A 17283-nucleotide genomic window follows, 5' to 3' on the forward strand; every position below is an offset into this window, starting at 1 on the left:
GCAAGACTGTGCAAGCATGCACAGCCACCTCTTATTAAACTGTTAAGTCTGGGATGAAATCTCAGATGAAAACAACTGGCAAAAATTATGGTGTTAGGTAGACCTTATGGGCAGAAAGAGTATTTCACTTACTATATGTCATGTGACTGTTGTTTTGAATGATAATAAGTAAGGGTGGAAGGAAGGACTAAAGTAAGGGTGAGTCATTTAAACAAGTCATTCCCACAACCCAACATAGTAACAGCAGGATTTGGTCACAAAAATGAGATCTAACCCATCTAGACGATTGGGCTTCGTCTCTTAAAGCCTGTTACTAATGCTCTGCCTTCAGCATCACTAAAAGTCACAGCAGTTCATTCTATGACAAGTATTAGTGGTGATTGGTATCTGAAAATTGAAATCAGATTCAGTGGTGTTGTGTAGATGTGTAAACCTTGAATCTAGGATAAATAAAATATAAACAACATGAAAATCTCATGGAGTTTCTCAATTAGTTAATCTGAAAGAAAAAACTGACAAGAATGTAGGATTCCAACCTGAGTGGTTCTGGAGAGATTGTAAAAGAGACATGGTGTAGTTGTTGTGTGGTTTTTCTTCTTATGTAAACAAGATGTACTCGCTTAGTCATCCTTAGCAGGGTTCAGACTTTGGATCCAGGAACCAGACGGATTAAGCTAAAGATCCTTACAGTGTTGTCTGTTCTTTGATTAGACTGCATGTGGGTGAGGGCTATGTCTGATGAAGGTATGGCCTACTAAGGAAGAATAAATTCAGATCATATGATCTATGATGTATGGATCAATGAAGAGAGTTATGACTTTGATACCATGTGAACAATATTAAAGATTTTCAGCTCCAATCTTTTTTTCTTTTAATGATAAATATCAGTAGCATAATATAACATTATACAGAAAAAATAATCAATTTCTGAACATTGACAAGTTACTAACAAGTACAAAGATCTCAAATATGAAAGAAGATTTAGCAATAAAATAAATGTTAAAATCGTACCAAAATAGTGTTTATGTAATAAATATATTTAGCTTTGTAGTTTTTACTGACACTAAAACATAGAACTGCTCACTTCATTGCACATTTTGTTGCTACTGTCTTACTTGGTCTAGTGTGCTTTTTGTAGCTTAATGTTAGCTAATATTAGCAAACTTAAGCCAGATATTGCTCCGTTATGGACGTTACAAAGCCAGTTCTCTGACTTATCTCTATTGGTTTAGCATTTACTGTTACTCGCAATTGTCAATTATGGCAAGAGTGGCTTCTCTTTAACTAAAGTTACATAGTCTCGCTTTCCAGACTGTCCAGAATAACTGTTCAGAAAAGTATAGCTAATTCAAAACGTACTTCACTAACAGATCTGTGCACATTGTGTGAGTACAACAACTATGTCAAATCAGTTCTATGTCAAGTGCAAAAACTTACTTTTACATTTAAATTTACATTTTTGGCCAAAATCCATGTGTAAATTTAAAAAGGTGCATTTAGTCTATAAGTTAGACATTGTTTGCTCTGTAACACAACATCTTTCATTGCATATTTTTCAAACAGCTCCCTCCCACTGACAGTTACCACATTGGGAGGGCTTGAACAAATCTGGAACATTCAGTGAGGGTCTCTGGGTGCCTCCACCCTTCCCTAAACACTGAAAGACATCATCCGAGTGAGGCACAAACAAAAAAACACTCAGGAGAATAACAATTTCCTGACATCAAATGACCGTCTGAAAGCTTACATTTTAATGGTGTGCTTGGTTTGAGTGTTACGGTCATATAAAGACTGAACCCTGTTCAAAGGCATTCCCTCAGATTCCCTCTTTTCCTTGTCTTAAAAGAAAGTACTAACTTCATAAAAAATTTAATTTCTTCATGCAGGATGCTCAAATCAAAATCTAAACAAACACCATGAGGCTCTATTAGGGTCCCTAAGATGTTTTAAACTGCATGCTGCGCTGCTTGCTCCTTCCATCACACCACGCTGTTCCTGCTCTGGCCTCTAAATTTGGCTACAGTTTCTTCCTGTAGATTTGAAACTTTTCTGCCAAACACCTCTGCTGTTCCAGTTTGAGCTGCTGAGCTTTGTTGGTGTTACAGTGGATTTCCTCTAGTGCTGCCTGCATCCTGGATAGTTCAGCCACGGCAGGGACAAAGGACCAGTGAATGTTAATGCTCCATTTTCAAATGTGTGGTTTTGAGCAACAGGACAACCTTTCACAGAGAACATAGAGGAAGGTTTAAATACTAATTAGTACTTACTGCTACAGCCAGTCCAAGTATGATAGTTACTGTCTGCAACGCAACAGCTGATGCATCATTTATTTTAGGGGTATTGCTTTCTGGCATTGTGTGGATCATGTGCTGTGTAAGCTGGTATTTTTTCACCACTTTCGTGTAGTCTTTCTCTTTGGAAACACACTCGTAGACGCCATAGTTCTCTTGTGCCATGGCAGGGATGAGGTGCAAGCAGTTAGACTGCATTTGCAGACAAGGGCTGCTCTGGCCTTTGTGCTCCCAGGTGTAGACAGCATGGTAAGAGTCTATAGGGCATGACAGGTAGAAAGGGACACTCAGGGGGACTGAATGAGCTGTCAAACTCAAATTCACTGATGATGAGGAATCTATCTCCCGTTTGGTCCGGTTTACTTGCTTTTGTCCTAAAAAAAAATAAAAACAAAATAAAATATAGATATGACCATAATTTTGCGGGCCTTTAGCCAGTATTCAGCATGAATAATAGCAGTGTGATCATAAGTTACCTTCTACTGATGTAGGACACACAGATATTTCCCCATTCATGACATTTTGAATGCCCCCACTGTGAACAAAAAAAAAACAAAAAAAAAACATGTTCTATCTAGTACATTTTTTTATGTGAGATGATCTGTTTTATACTATAAAATGTTCGACTCTTATTGTGGATCAAAGGGTCTTGGTATGATCAATGTCAACACTTACGGGACAGTTGGGGTGCATCCAAACTTAGTCCAGGCACAATATGGGTCCCGGGCCAGAACACAATCTTCACAGGAGTTTTTGTACTCCTGACACCTCTGGAGGTCCACAGTGGAGATTTTCTCCGAAAAACCCACAACTAACTTTTTCTGAGCAATGAAAGACAAAAACATAATCTCCCTTTGGGGCTGCATTAACAGCTTTTTTGTTCCCTTAAGCGCAGTGCAATAAATAAAAACCTAAACAGTAAAGTTGCCAGTGGGCAAACCAAAACAATGAGCTGAAAGATGCACATCACTACAGGCATCCCCTTTCACATTACACTAGTGGCATGCTGTCAGGGCAAGCGGTGCTTTCCCAGTTAAAGCTAAAAACAGGCATTACTTAGAATGATAACGAACAGCAATCTGTATCATAAAGGATCTGATATTGCCTGTTTGCATTCATGATGTAATTTACTGCCCATCTGTGGTGGCAGCAGGCTATTGTCTCTGAAAGATAGCTTGCCTTCCAGCAGTTGAAATTGTATCTATTGTTTCTGTAAATTTTCATTGGTGTGACCATGTCCCATTGACAAAGGTTGGGGCTTGTCAAGCGGAGCCTCTTTTTTTGGACATTTGTGCATGTGCATTGAGGATAATCCTGAGATCTTTGGCTGGTGACTAGCTACAGTACTGCACATTTGATATGTTTAGTATCAGTGCAAACAAATAATCCTAATACTTGTTCAGCCAGGAAGGAGTGGATAAAAGTTTAGATATCCAGGCAGAGTGCAGCAAGATGCAGCAGAGGCCTATCAGTAATAGTAGTAGTTTAAATTTCACTAGTGTAAAAAAAGCATTTTTATCATCTCAGAGCAGTGGCAAACTGACAAAAGCACTGACAACACTTCAACACACAATGTATGACATTTACAAATGGCATTTTAAATTAGCTGTACCTTTTTGGAGTCCAGTTTCATTGAATGTATGGTTGAACTGTTGGAGAGTTGTGTTTCAGAGATGATGAAAGGTTCAGATCCAGCCTCTAAGACTTTATGGATCTTCCCAGAATCTGTTGGAACAACACACAGACAGCAATTTGAAATGGTGTTATTTTGGGATTGCTACTATATGTTATATTTTTTGCCCATTGTTTTTCATAAGAATTATAACAATGCATGATTATAAGAGAGGTCAGTGAGGAAACACACAGCACACACATGGCAAAACAAAGAAATGTGATTGTCTATATATGGAACAGTTTACCAGTGGCTAGAAGCAGGACGTTATACACGTGCTGGTCCACTGCTTGAACTTGGTCCACAGCTATCTTGGTATAGTTGTTGTCACTTATATAAAATGGAGCCGTGTACTGTATGGAGTGAACCCAGTCATTCATTTCTGGGTAATCCTTAACCACACTGACTGTGGCTGGTGGCAGGGTCCTGCTATCTTTTAAACACTGAAAGATACATGGACACAAAGTTGTTTTTTTTATTTGGAAGTGGCCTGCACACGGAATGTAATCGGAACATGAACTGAATATTTGCAGTATACATCCAGATTAACCACTTCTAAAATCTTTGGATATACAAGGTATACAAGTATATAGAAAGTTGTATAACAACAAATTAGAGATAAACTCCTCCAACTGTAAACTGAATAGAAGGACCACAGGGTATTTATGTATATAACACAACACCAAAAGTAACCATCTGGACATAAAATTGTTTACTCCATAGAGCGGAAATTCTGCAAATCTACATTCATGGGCCCCTTAGTTCCTTAACAGCAGGACTGAACTCAAATAGACTTCATATAAAAAATCTCTAAATATAGAGATGGAAACACTGAACCATAGTTGATGAGTATAACAAAAATAGACACACATTTTCCAGGTTTCCAAACATTGATGTAACATGTTTGGAAACCAACAAAACACGTCCTTACCGTTCCTGGCCTTGGTTTGGGAATGTCTTTGTTGTAGCCTTTGAAAGTTGAGTTCTCAAATATTTCCTCAATCATTCCTACAGAATAGATGCAAACTGCTGTGGAGTTCCTAGAAATGAAATAGACAACTGAGGTTAACATGGCTAGCAGAAAACCTCAAGAGTAATGATTGGATTTTTACAAAAGGTTTTGGCACAGGGAACAGAAGAAGTGGGTGCAGTCCTCACAAAACAGATCATACCAGATTCATACAACCCCATCAATCAAACTTTGTGTATCTGACAGAATTAGTGGTAAACCCTCCATACTTGTAAACAAATATGCAGTTTCCACTTAAACATAAGGTCCTGCCAGTTGTCAGAGGTTTGGTTGAGTGGTAGAACGACAGCTCCCTTGGCCATAGAGCAAATACAGTACATATTGTGATAAACTGCTCTGGCTGGAATTCAGTGAGGCATGTCCCAGTGAATTTACACATAATGGTCAGTTTACTTTGTGTGTGAAGTACCACTCAGCTTGTGTCAGATATTCTGAGGCTCTGGAGGAGCTTTGTCAAATCTGACAAGATAATCCTGACGATACTATGGGCTTGAAAACTCAAAATTCTTAACAGAAAGTCTGCGTTGCAGCACATAACATAACATTATAGCACATAATGTTTATCTTATGTGTGGGTCTAATCTTTAAGAGTAAACCCTTACGTAAGTAGTACATCAACATGTAACCTCAGGAGCACATTCAGATTTAGTTTTTTGATATTTGTCTATGTTTTGGTCATGTAGAAACCCCACTCTCCATGGCGTTTGTTATTAAAACCTATTCTGCAACACATTGCAAAAGTCAACCCCTACAAGCCAAGGTTAGCTTTGTCTCCAAAATATTTCAAAATGCTGAGCTTTCAATATGAAGCAAGAGCTATTGCTGCTTAGTTGCTAACAATAAAGGAAGGGAAAGTGTCGAACCAGCTACTAGTGAAAAGGGCATAGACTCTGGTGTCGTGCCAGTCTTCAGCATGAAGCACATAAATGTCTTGGAGACGGTTGAAGTATAGTGACTCTTTTGGAAATCCACAGACAAGGCGAGCCTTGAGAAAAGATGTCCACATGTTCTGGAAGAATCTTTTTGATCCTCCCTCATCTACCTGTAAAACAATACAGATAAATTACACCAGGGAGATGCTCTTTCACTTTGCTTGCAAGCTGAAATTCATCAGCTAAGCATTATTTAATAGGACTGACATGAAATGGGCCATGATATCTGGGGAACAAGTCTTGTTTTGCTCGGATGTCAAATAACAAGGGTGAAAAGACAGTAGTTAATCTAGGAAGAGGAAGGGAGACCACCTGGCACAGACCATTGTACTAATACATTAATCTGGTTAGATATTTTAATTATATGTACACTTGTCAGAGCCTGGCACTGTATTCACAAAACCTTAGCGTATCACCTTTCCCACTATATTTCCATCACCCTTTGTTTTTTAGCACAGTGCAAGCCAATAATTCATTTCTTACAATGTTATCATATAATCCATGATGACAGCCTGAGCCCTCTGTATGAGCATATGCATGTGTTATAACTCTACTGATAAACCTGTATATAGTGGCTGACCTTAACCATTGTTCCTGAATGGAACAAAGACTGGTGTCAATATCAAACAACACTGCTTTGACAGATGGGGGCATTACATCACATTTGACTGGCAAAGCAGGAAACACACTGACAAAGCACAACATTATTATTGCATTTCACTGAGCTAATATATATTGAACAAATACTGTATTACTACTACTGCATAAATCATGATGTTGATAAATCTAATGAATCTAATGAAAGCATTGTTTATGCGTTATACTGGCCTATGTATATCTATCTATTACACAGTATGAGTGAAATGATGAAAAACATCTAATTGGAAGCCATGATAAGAGCTGGTCAAATTCCCTAAATACTGAGGAAATGAGCTTCACTACTTCCTATCTTATCTCCCTTAGTTTAGGATAGACTGGACTTTCTATATGAAAGGAAAGGAGCTAATGTTGTCCCACAATTCCTTGCCTCAACAGAGCATCTATTTTATGCTTGTGACATGATACAAAACTTTGATACATATACTTTAGATACTTATAGATGTCTCTTATAGTCATCTTGAGTCATCTTGCAAAAAAGCAAATTTAATTTTATGACCATAACAAAAAAAATATATACATGAATGTTGTTTCACTAAATGCCCTCAACATGGAACGCACTAAAAATGATTTTCCTGTACTTAACAAGTGTATGAAAAAGGTGAAAAGTGCCTATGCCAGGAAACTCTTAAATGTCTGAATGTGAGTCATTCTGGCCCATTGCTCAGCTCCCTATTTTTATTTGTTTAATATTTTAATGGCTCAATTTTCTTTAATTTTATATTAGATCGGCATTTAAATAATGTTTGTTTAGTGGGTGGAAAAGGAGTATTAGATAGATTATGGTAATTCCCACTCCTGTTTGAAGTAATAATACTAGCAGAAATAGGAACGGTACCAATAAGATGCACTGAAGTCACAAATAACAAGTTGCTCTCTTGTACATGACAGTACATTTGCTGTTGCATAATGATAAAAGATTTTAAGAATCACTATTGGTAGGCTTATGCCAAACCAAACCAAAATAAAAGTTTGTGGATTCGTGTGACTCAGAAAGTCATGCTTGCGGCTACTCCCTCACAGCCTTTTTGTCTTTCTGAATGCATTTTGACATTTAACATGAATCCTGTATCATCAAAAGTAACAACATTTTTCAAATTGTGTGGTCTACTGGTATTGACCTTCCATGTTACCGGTACTTGAACTAGATTTGGATGGCCAATAGCTTGATTACTGAAGCTGAGCTAATGAGTTTTTGGGGAGCTTAGGGGTTTAGAAATGTGAGAGCTTTACTGACATAAGCCAAGTGTCCAGCATACCTTACAGACTCTGGCAACCCTTGATATCCAGGGGTCGGCCTCTGGGCTGTGGTCTGAGTTCTTTTCACGGAAGAAGATATAAATTTTCTCATTGTCAGGGTCTTCCTTTCGCTTCACCCAGGACGCAGATATGAATGTGGGCTCTGTGAAAAGAGGAGGATATCTTTACCAAACTCCACTGTTTACAGCACAGTGCAGGGCCAGCCCATAATATGTGACGCACTAGCTGGGCATGGAAAAAACAACACCAGAGAATCACTCTGCACAGGAAGAGATGACAGAACAATATGACATAAGGGTTGAGCAGTTTCAGGACACACATTCACATGAAATGATATGAATCAAGTGCATTACTTCATGCAGGATCAGAAATATTAATTATTGCATATTTTCCCTGCATGGGAGCATTTTTGTATTGTCGCATTGCAACACTGCAGTGTAATAATCATCAGACATTTCAGTCATTTACCCACCTGTGACCCAGCTGTCATACATCCACACATTAGTTCTCCTACCAGCTCTCCTTCTAAACTGTAATGAACTTCTGTCAGCATCCAACGGTGCCGCTGCATATAGGTCCCCCTCTAAAAATAGCAGAGACGTCACATGAAGACGCAGCAGAAATGTTCAATATTCAGTATATTTCTGTGAAAATGCACTGGCTTAACAACTCTGCGATCACACATGACTTGTTATTGTTACATAAGTCTGCAATTCTGAGCCACATTTTTAAACCTTCAAACACATGGCCTAAAGTTATGCAAGATGCTGCACTGTACTGTACTGGACATACCTACTGTGAGTGACAGGGAGTTGTGGGTGTACACGAATGGAGAGATGCCCTTCCCCTCATAACTCTCCACTATTTCATGAGATTGATTGTTCACTGATGGAAACTGTGGAGCAACAGACAGTCACGAAAGTTAGTTCTATAGACAACTGTGATGGAAAAATACTGAAACACTTAACACCAGCCACCCAACACCCTACCTAAATTATAAAACAGGGTTGTATAATTAAGTTTAACCAGAACCACAGTCACTTCATCAAACAGCTCCATGTTTTAGTCAGCTGTGCCCTGCTGTTGCCAGTATAGCCACACACAAAAAAAACTACAGTTTAACAGACAGATATGGCATTAAAGGACCAGTGTGCAGGATTTAGGGGGATCTATTGACAGAAATGGAATGGAATATTTAGAATTATGTTTTCAATTGGGTATAATCACCTGAAAACTAAGAATTGTTGTGTTTTCACACTCACAAGTTTCCAGCACTGTGGTTTGCGTCCATTTGTCCCACAGACAAACAGGCTGTCCTGAAACTTCTCAATGACAGTGATGACATTTTCACAGGGACCCTACGACACAGACACTGTTATTGCCGAGTCATTACACAGAACTGATTCTATATTTCATGTTAAAAATCCATTACTTAGCAAACCGATTGAACAGTTTCTGACCACATAAATCATCATTCTCTAGTTACCAACCTCTTGGCAATGCTGTTGTCCCGTTGTTTTCAGAGTAAATTTCTGCAGGAGAAATCAATCAGTGAACAAATAAAAAAAAACTAACAAGGTCTTTTAGTTTTGAGTCAGACATTATTAATAGAAAATGAACAAGTCCTTATCAGTTGCTAACCATACAAGAGTATTGCACTTACAGCTCTGCCCAAAAATGTGGCGCTTTTGGTGATTATATAATATTAAAAAAATCTGGCACCCATCTGAGATTTTCTTTCTTAGGTGCACAGTTTTGGTGAAACCTGGTTCACTCAAGATAATGTCTTTCAATGGCTTCAGCTGGTCCTGCTACAGACTAATATCCATCAGTGAAATGAAAATCTATGCATGTCTTATGGTCTGAGCCGTCATATGCTCTAGTTTAATGGACAACAATCAATAGCCCATCCCTCATTCATTCTTAAGAGAGGATGAACAAAAGTATTCTCACTGCTGATGGCATTATCTGAATTTTCTAATACGATGGAAACTCTAGTATATTATATGTCAGCAGGGTCTGTTTGTGTTGTGTTCACCACCTGCACTACATCAGCAGCTTGAAGCCAAATCTGGCTTTGAAAGGGAGTTCCTGTCAGTGAACAAACAGCCATCTGTTACAGTGGCATCTAATTATGACCAGCTGCACTTCCACACAGATATCAAGCTGAGAGGACATCAATGAAATATGAGATGACTTGACCTCACTCGATATAAATATATATATATATATATATGTGTGTGTGTGTGTGTGTGTGTGTGTGTGTTCTGCAGGTTATAAAATAAATGAAATAATAAGATGGAAAGCAATAGTTCACCCACCTCTATGACACGATAGTCATCCATTTTAAGTTTTAACACAAAATCAGTGCCGCCAATATACATCTCCTCAGAGTCCTCAGGATAGAAGAAGACGCTGTGATTCTGAGAGACTTGGTAAGCAAATCCACCACTGACTGTATCTGAGGGGGGAAAAATGAAGGGTCACATTGTCATATTTTTGACTTGGGAGGATGTTAGTGAAGATCAGACTGAACAATGTCAATGCCAGCATTGTGCAGTCACATCAAAAATATCTACTGTCAGTTTGATCCAGTGACAGGGTGGGATGAACAAAGTTAAAATATAGACATAAAGATCTTGCTGAAAGACTAAAGCTCAGTGTCTGCAGTAAGTCTTCAGCTCCCAGCAGAGCTCCCTGTAAGTCCAGTATAAACACCTGTCAAGTTCTGCAGAATAAGCAGCAGGCAGAAGATAGGATCATGTTGCATAGTGTTGTTTTCTCCTCAGGTTCCCAAGAAATTCCAATATGCTAATTCAAGTACTTAAAGTCTGTGTGATTGGCTTAGATCTACAGAGTTTCATTACAGAAACATCCAGTGAGGGAAGAAAAAGACACTAAAATGTCTGATGCTGTTTGAACCCCAACCTCTGTCCGTACTGTAGTCACAGAGTTGTATGGTCGTTTTTGAGACAGTAGCTACTTTCTTGTTGTACTTGTGGTTTGTAATATGTGTCTGATACAGTTTTCCTTCTCAACCTGTAATAATAAAAATCACCATTGAATCTGTGACTGTAATCTGTAAAATTATATTAATAACATGAATGCACATGTGTGCGTATGTCATGTATATGTCTACAAATGAGCTGAATTAATTTAACCTGTGTTTGATTCTAAAGTGGGACATGTGATGGTGTGTCTACAGGTGGGTTTGGCGGCCAAGGACAATTTTTATTCCCACTCCTTGTGCTGCCTGATCATTAACTTGGGAGAGTAAAGATGATCGTCTGTCTGAACTCACGTAGGTATCTTTGCGAGCTTTGCGAGGGATCCGAAGACGGGATTAACTGCAGGCCAATTTCTAGACAGCTACACTGATTCGAGCCATTGATTTTCTATGGATAGCTACAGATGAAAACACAATTCATTTTGTCAGTGGAAATGCAGAGATGAGAAATGAACCTTACCTTTGCTCAGAAGCCTCGGAGTATTTGTCAATCCAAGAGTCGGTGCGTCCTTCAAAATGACACCAAGGACGAGCCGAAGATTCCCAGCAAGCCAAATAAAAATGATAACAAATGGCCTCATTTTGCGCCTCACCTTGTGGATATTTGTATCTATATATTTATATCTCCTGTACTGAAGCTGTTCGCAGCGCAGCTTATCTGACCAGAGCGAGAGCGCCGCTCCAGACTCCTCCTACACCAGCCTCCCTCCCAGATATGGTCAGGGAGGAATAAAATATCTCGTTTAAATGAAGAGCCAAACTAGATATGGGCGAGTTCGAGTGATGGTCAAGGGTGGAGTGAGGCTGGCTGACTCATCCGTATAGATATGAAACGTTTCCAGACGGATATATTTCCTTTTCCACTGTAGCCTGCTGACCGTTCCTCGTTTTCCCCAGCGGGTTAAATATTTATAAACACCAGTGTCAGCATGTGAAAGGGAAGAAATGATGTTGAAGTGATGATATACGCTGCTTCGTTTTCAGCTTTATTCACTGACACATGCTTATGGTCTCTTGAAATGTTGCTTCTAACATCCAACCTGTTCAGAGTTGTAAGCCTAACTTGCCCCCCCCCCCCACGTTTGTCCCACAACCAGTTCTTAAACTTTAGATCAGCCAACACAGTGAGACTTGGTGATGCATCATGCAGGTATGATCAAGAATGGATCTGGTAAAAAAGGTCGGTCTTCCTCTCCATTTCACACCCCAAGGCATGAGAGAGAGCACACCTGTCGTTTTGGCTATCTGCATTACTGCCATCTACTGGATTTAACAACGTCTGGAAACCCTTAAATTCTCCTTAAGGCACCTCTCTCTCTCTCAATCAAACTTGCCTTGGGTGGCAAACATCAGGAGGATTGTTACATTGGACTGCATTGGTTTCCACTATACTCTAAAAAACAAGTGAGTGCAGGGGAAATGAAAGGATGAGACCAGACTTATGTGCCTGTTATGTTAACTAATGTTATCCACTGACCAAGTTAATTAATCCTTTTTTCCGTCTTTCCTGTATGCAGGCTTGCATGTTGATGAAGGTAAGAAAACACCAAAATGACAATTAAGCATTGTTATTACATGAAATAAGAAAATAATTTGAGATAAATATATTGACTTTTATATTATATGCACAAAGAGCTCTGCAACAGATGGTATGACCCCAACACAACCCTGACCTCAATGTCTGATTGCACGAGACAGCCTAAATCCACAGACGAACTGTGGCAAGTTCTCCAAGATGCTTGGAACAGCTTACCTGCCGGGTGCTTTAAAAAACACAGTGCGTGAGTGTACCTGAGAGAATTGGTGCTGAATAGGCAAAATATGGTTGCATCAAATATGGAGTTGATTTAGGTTTTTTCTGTTTACACATCTGTTTCTGTATGATAAAGAAAAACGATTAATGGCCTCACGTTACAGCATTTTTTCAGAAATGCCTTAAGTTTTTGCACAGGACTTTTCCTTCTTTAGGTCTGTAGGTAGAACTAGACAGTGTTCCCACGGTTCATTTACAATAGGCCTAAGCCTCAAAGCAACAGTTCATTATCTGTCTTTGTGAGGACAGATAGCAATAACAATAACAATAGCCAAGGTCATGAAGATTTGATACAGCGAGCATCTGATTAAGACAGTGAACAGGCATAACAAAGGGGACCAGGACTATTTTCCCTTGGGAAAGTACTGCATGAAAGATGTAACGTGATCAAGGTGAATGTTATTTATCATTTAGAATTTAGTACCCAATGGGATTTTCACACATGTATGGATAGGTTTTGTAATCTCATGAAGAATATCCATATCTGGACAGGCAGTAAGCAGTTTTGTTTGAGTTTTGCATGGGTTAAGATCTGCCCTGCAAAAAATATGACCTTCAGAATTGGGAGGCATTACGGGCAATACATAGACATTCAAATGTAACTTTTGGCTTTTTTTTTTTTTACTTGTATTGCTCATCTCTTCTCCTCAACTCATTAAGCTTCAGCAAATGCTGCTGTGTAAGATATGTGGGTCTTCTGAAACTTCTTCCCTCATGATTTCAATCAAATATGTATCCTTTTTTTGCAAAAGGCAATTTACAGACAAAAAAAAGACTATTGTCCTACATAGCAACACTAATTTCCTGTTTTCAAATTACAGCAACATAAATACAAATAGATTTGTGCTAGATTTGGGAGAGATAGTGTTGCTCTGTCAACAGCAGTCATACATACAGATCATATGAAAATTCATTGTATTTAACCATGATGTACAGCTGAGATCTCTGAGACCTCATACAGAAGTTTTTTTTTTTTTTTTTTTACCATTTTTTTGTTATGGGATTCTGAAGCAAAGCATCAGTTCAAAATGATTTTTATAAGCAATTCTCATATAAGTAGAAAAAGTCAAGGTGACTCGACAATGCAATGTATGTTTTTTTGAGCTGTTAACTGGGCCCAAACACAAGATTATCGTATAAACCTGAGTTACTGACGCCTCAACATCAGGACCATCGTCTGTGACTGAAGCTGGAGAGAAGCACCCACGCCCCGCCCCGCTCCCCCATCATCCAATCAGGTGAGAGGAAGCGGAAACTTCTTCCTGTTCAGTTTTTATGTTTGCGGCTACTCAGCTGACCGACAGCCATGGTAAACATGTATAATAATCTTATTATTTTAACGCTCGTTTGCTTATTTAGAAGTCAGATTTTTCAGAGGACATTTGAGTCGCGTGATTTATAAATGCTTTACGTCACTATTTAGCTCAACACTATCAATGTTTAGCCCGGCTTTTAGGTATGGCTAGCAGGCTAAGCTAGTAGCATTTAATGATGGTTGGCTAATGTAAATACTTGAGCTGCAGTACATTATACGACACTGACATGATGTCTTGTCTGTTGTAGCGGTTCCGTTTCTGTGGAGATTTGGATTGCCCAGATTGGGTGCTCGCCGAAATTAGCACATTAGCGAAAATTGTGAGTATGTCCTATACATAATCAATACAGCAATATTATATTTTCAGTGTCAGATCGTAGTTTTCCAGTAATAATGCGTGTGTCCTCTGCCTTACGATTTCTGACAGTCAAGTGTCAAGATGAAACTCCTGTGTGCTCAAGTGCTGAAGGATTTGCTTGGGGAAGGCATCGATGTAAGAGTTGAACATACAGTTTAACATATATATGTACACATTTCACCCACACTGATTAAAACTGCTCGTCTCTCTATATTTTTTTTTTTAGTATGACAAGGTTGCAAAGCTTACTGCAGATGCAAAGTTTGGTAAGTCTCCCTTTTATTGGTGGAAAGAGTATTAACATCTTTATGATGTCTACAAGTGCAAAGTTATTTTAAGATGTCTGCAGACATATGGCAGGTTACATCCCATCCTTCGTACACTTTATAGTTAATGTTGTATTTGTGCATAGCAAATGTACATAGTGTATATCATCATAGTCTCTAGTTTTTTAGTTACTTCTCTAAGCATTTGTTCTTATACTTCTGCTGTAGTGACATTTAAATTTCCCTGCGATCTTTAATAATAAATGTAATTTACAAGACAAGCTTGACAGTATATAAGTACTCCAATACAAATAAAACTCTTGCATCAAATAATTAAATAAAACTACATGTGTATTTGTAGAATAATATACAGTACATCAGTATCAAATGTAAAAGTGTGATACACATGATCCAAAAAAGCTCACCCATGAGTATTATCATATATTATTGTTTATTTGCTGATGCTATAATGTAGCATTTAGCTGTTATAGTTGGTCAAGAGGAAGCTACTTTATATATTGTATAGGATGTTTAATCTATAACAAGGCAGCACGTTTTCTAAGGTGATCACATATTTTATATGTAAAGTTTTAATCAGCAATGTTACTTTTAACTATAGTTCTCAAACTATAGAAATGTAGTGAAAAACAAGTATAAAGGGACACAAAAAGGAAGTACGAGTGCTTCAAAATTGTTCTTAAGTACAGTAAAATTATTTACTTATTCACATTCCTTGTATTCCTGCCTTTAAATCTGACTTACCACACAAGTCTATAACATTATCAAACTTGCATTGTATTGTATTCATACAACATGCATTCATGACATCATTCCATTTTGCAGAGAGCGGAGACATCAAAGCTAGTGTGGCAGTGCTCAGCTTCATTTTCTCCAGTGCAGCAAAGCATGATGTTGACAGTGAATCTCTGTCCAGTGAGCTGCAGCAGCTTGGCCTGCCAAAAGGTTAGTCTGCTGGGGTTCTCCATGTTTGGTATAAAATGCTGATTATTGTTGTGTAATCTATGGTCACACACGCACACACCTTATGCCATACTTCAATTTTTTGCAAGACAGACTTATTACAGCAGAACTAAGGTGTAAAAACATCGACCAATTTCAAAAACTACTTGTAATATTTCAGAGTAATGTCTGCATTATATAGAGCCTATTTCACAAAACCATACAGCTGTCAGTCAACCAAGGGCTCCTGTCAATATCTCACATTTTATTATGAAACTATGCCCAGAATATGAGTCTGAGTATGAGTATGTGTGGGACATGAACATTTGCCTCATTTCCAGAAACAGGGAGGTCACAAACCAAAGCTTATTGTGTTATTGTTATAGTTTATTGCCCTCTATAATTGCCTATTGTGTAACATGTGTGGTACAATGTGAATTCAGCTGGTACTTGAAGGGAAGGACGATGCAGAGTGGTGGTTTGGGTGGTGTGGTGCATTGTGACTTTGGTGCATTAATAGTATAAAGCACTCACAGTTGACTCTCTGCCAGCTTGAGATTGTATTCTCATCACTTTTTGTTGTTGAGTTGTTAATCTCTACTTTATTCTTAGTACTGTTGATACGGCATTAAAACACTTTTATATGATTATGCTTCAAAATAAATCTTGACTTGACTTTCAATTATGGATACCTGGCTTTTTAGAACACACAACAGGACTCTGCAAATCATACGAAGACAAGCACTCTGCGCTGCAAGACAAACTCAGGGAGACAAGTCTGAGATGTAAGTATTTCTGTCTTATCTAGCCCTTTTCAAAGAGGAAGAGAAAGCTGGTGTATGTGAGGCTGACAGACTGATTTTGCTCTGTAATGAATTTCAGTAGGACGATTGGAGGCTGTGTCATGGCGTGTTGACTACACCCTGAGCTCCAGTGAACTGCGAGAGGTGAATGAACCTGTCATTCAGCTTAAACTCCAGGCACAAGGAGCAGAGTCAGGCTCCACAGAGACAACTGTTGTCTCTGTTTCTGCTGATAAGTTCAGAGTCCTGCTTACAGGTCAGTTCTGCATTTGTCAAATCACAGTTTTCTCTTAGTTTTTCCTTTTCAAATGAATTTTATTATCTGAAATTATGTTTTGTTAAATCTGTTCTTTTGTGTGTTTCTACAGAGCTTAAACAAGCCCAGGCAATGATGAATGCACTACAATGAAGTCTGACCTCAATGTTTGATCAAGAGCTGGACATGACTAGTGCTGTTCAACTGCCTAAAGTGCCATTCAAACATTTTGTACAGCCTAATTTGATTGTGTGAATGTCTGAAATCTGATATGTTAAGTGAAATGCTCATCCTTATTTGGATGAACTGATATTTAGTTTTATTTTCTAATGGTTTCTGCCACATTAGTAATAATTGGTGGGGATGTTTCCAGACAGGGTGATTTGTCACTGAAGCAAAAATACTGAATGGACCATTTTGTAAATTAATACTTAACAAAATTTGATATGAATGATGTCTCCAATTTGTGTGTTTCCTTCACATGCTCATATGTAAATAAAATAATTTAATAAAATGTAAAACACTGATATGTTGCTATCCTCGCCCGGGTTCCTCAACGCCTACATCTCCCATCATGCATCAGGCCGCACTGTTTTCTCATGCTGCGATTCCATCGTGCGTTTGCTAGAAAGCCTTTTTAATGGATTATTAGAGAGTATGACA

General features: G+C 38.5%; 2 protein-coding genes across 2 annotated transcripts; one reads left to right on the forward strand and one right to left on the reverse strand.

Annotated features, from left to right (window-relative positions):
• Positions 1 to 854: 854 nt before the first annotated feature.
• sema7a (semaphorin 7A (JohnMiltonHagen blood group)) lies at positions 855 to 11608 on the reverse strand. Its single transcript, XM_071498457.1, has 14 exons — positions 11310 to 11608; positions 10164 to 10303; positions 9333 to 9374; positions 9105 to 9200; positions 8635 to 8737; positions 8315 to 8425; positions 7842 to 7984; positions 5857 to 6035; positions 4895 to 5003; positions 4211 to 4406; positions 3904 to 4016; positions 2967 to 3112; positions 2768 to 2826; positions 855 to 2665 (listed from the first exon to the last, which is right to left on the reverse strand). Exons 1-14 carry the CDS (start codon positions 11428 to 11430, stop codon positions 2253 to 2255), a joined length of 1971 nt encoding a protein of 656 aa, XP_071354558.1. The 5' UTR covers positions 11431 to 11608; the 3' UTR covers positions 855 to 2252.
• Positions 11609 to 13862: 2254 nt separating this feature from the next.
• Positions 13863 to 17147, forward strand: commd4 (COMM domain containing 4). The gene is made up of 8 exons (XM_071498495.1): positions 13863 to 13971; positions 14226 to 14297; positions 14405 to 14470; positions 14562 to 14601; positions 15445 to 15564; positions 16266 to 16346; positions 16444 to 16620; positions 16733 to 17147. Exons 1-8 carry the CDS (start codon positions 13969 to 13971, stop codon positions 16771 to 16773), a joined length of 600 nt encoding a protein of 199 aa, XP_071354596.1. The 5' UTR covers positions 13863 to 13968; the 3' UTR covers positions 16774 to 17147.
• The last annotated feature ends 136 nt before the right edge of the window (positions 17148 to 17283 follow it).

This window comes from Trachinotus anak, unplaced genomic scaffold, assembly GCF_046630095.1.
Source record: "Trachinotus anak isolate AG129_WGS33_773 ecotype Australia unplaced genomic scaffold, CSIRO_AGI_Tana_v1 ptg000002l, whole genome shotgun sequence".
Lineage (NCBI taxonomy): Eukaryota > Metazoa > Chordata > Actinopteri > Carangiformes > Carangidae > Trachinotus > Trachinotus anak.

Bases quoted from the DNA above. Each gene is read 5' to 3' on its own strand.
- sema7a (XM_071498457.1), bottom strand. From the start codon at position 11,430: ATGAGGCCATTTGTTATCATTTTTATTTGGCTTGCTGGGAATCTTCGG. The intron at 9,201-9,332 runs GTTGGTAACTAG...TCTGTGTCGTAG, and splicing joins GACAACAGCATTGCCAAGAG to GGTCCCTGTGAAAATGTCAT. The intron at 2,666-2,767 runs GTAACTTATGAT...ATTTTTTTTTAG, and splicing joins GTGTCCTACATCAGTAGAAG to GACAAAAGCAAGTAAACCGG.
- commd4 (XM_071498495.1), top strand. The intron at 14,602-15,444 runs GTAAGTCTCCCT...TCCATTTTGCAG, and splicing joins TACTGCAGATGCAAAGTTTG to AGAGCGGAGACATCAAAGCT. The intron at 15,565-16,265 runs GTTAGTCTGCTG...CTGGCTTTTTAG, and splicing joins GCAGCTTGGCCTGCCAAAAG to AACACACAACAGGACTCTGC.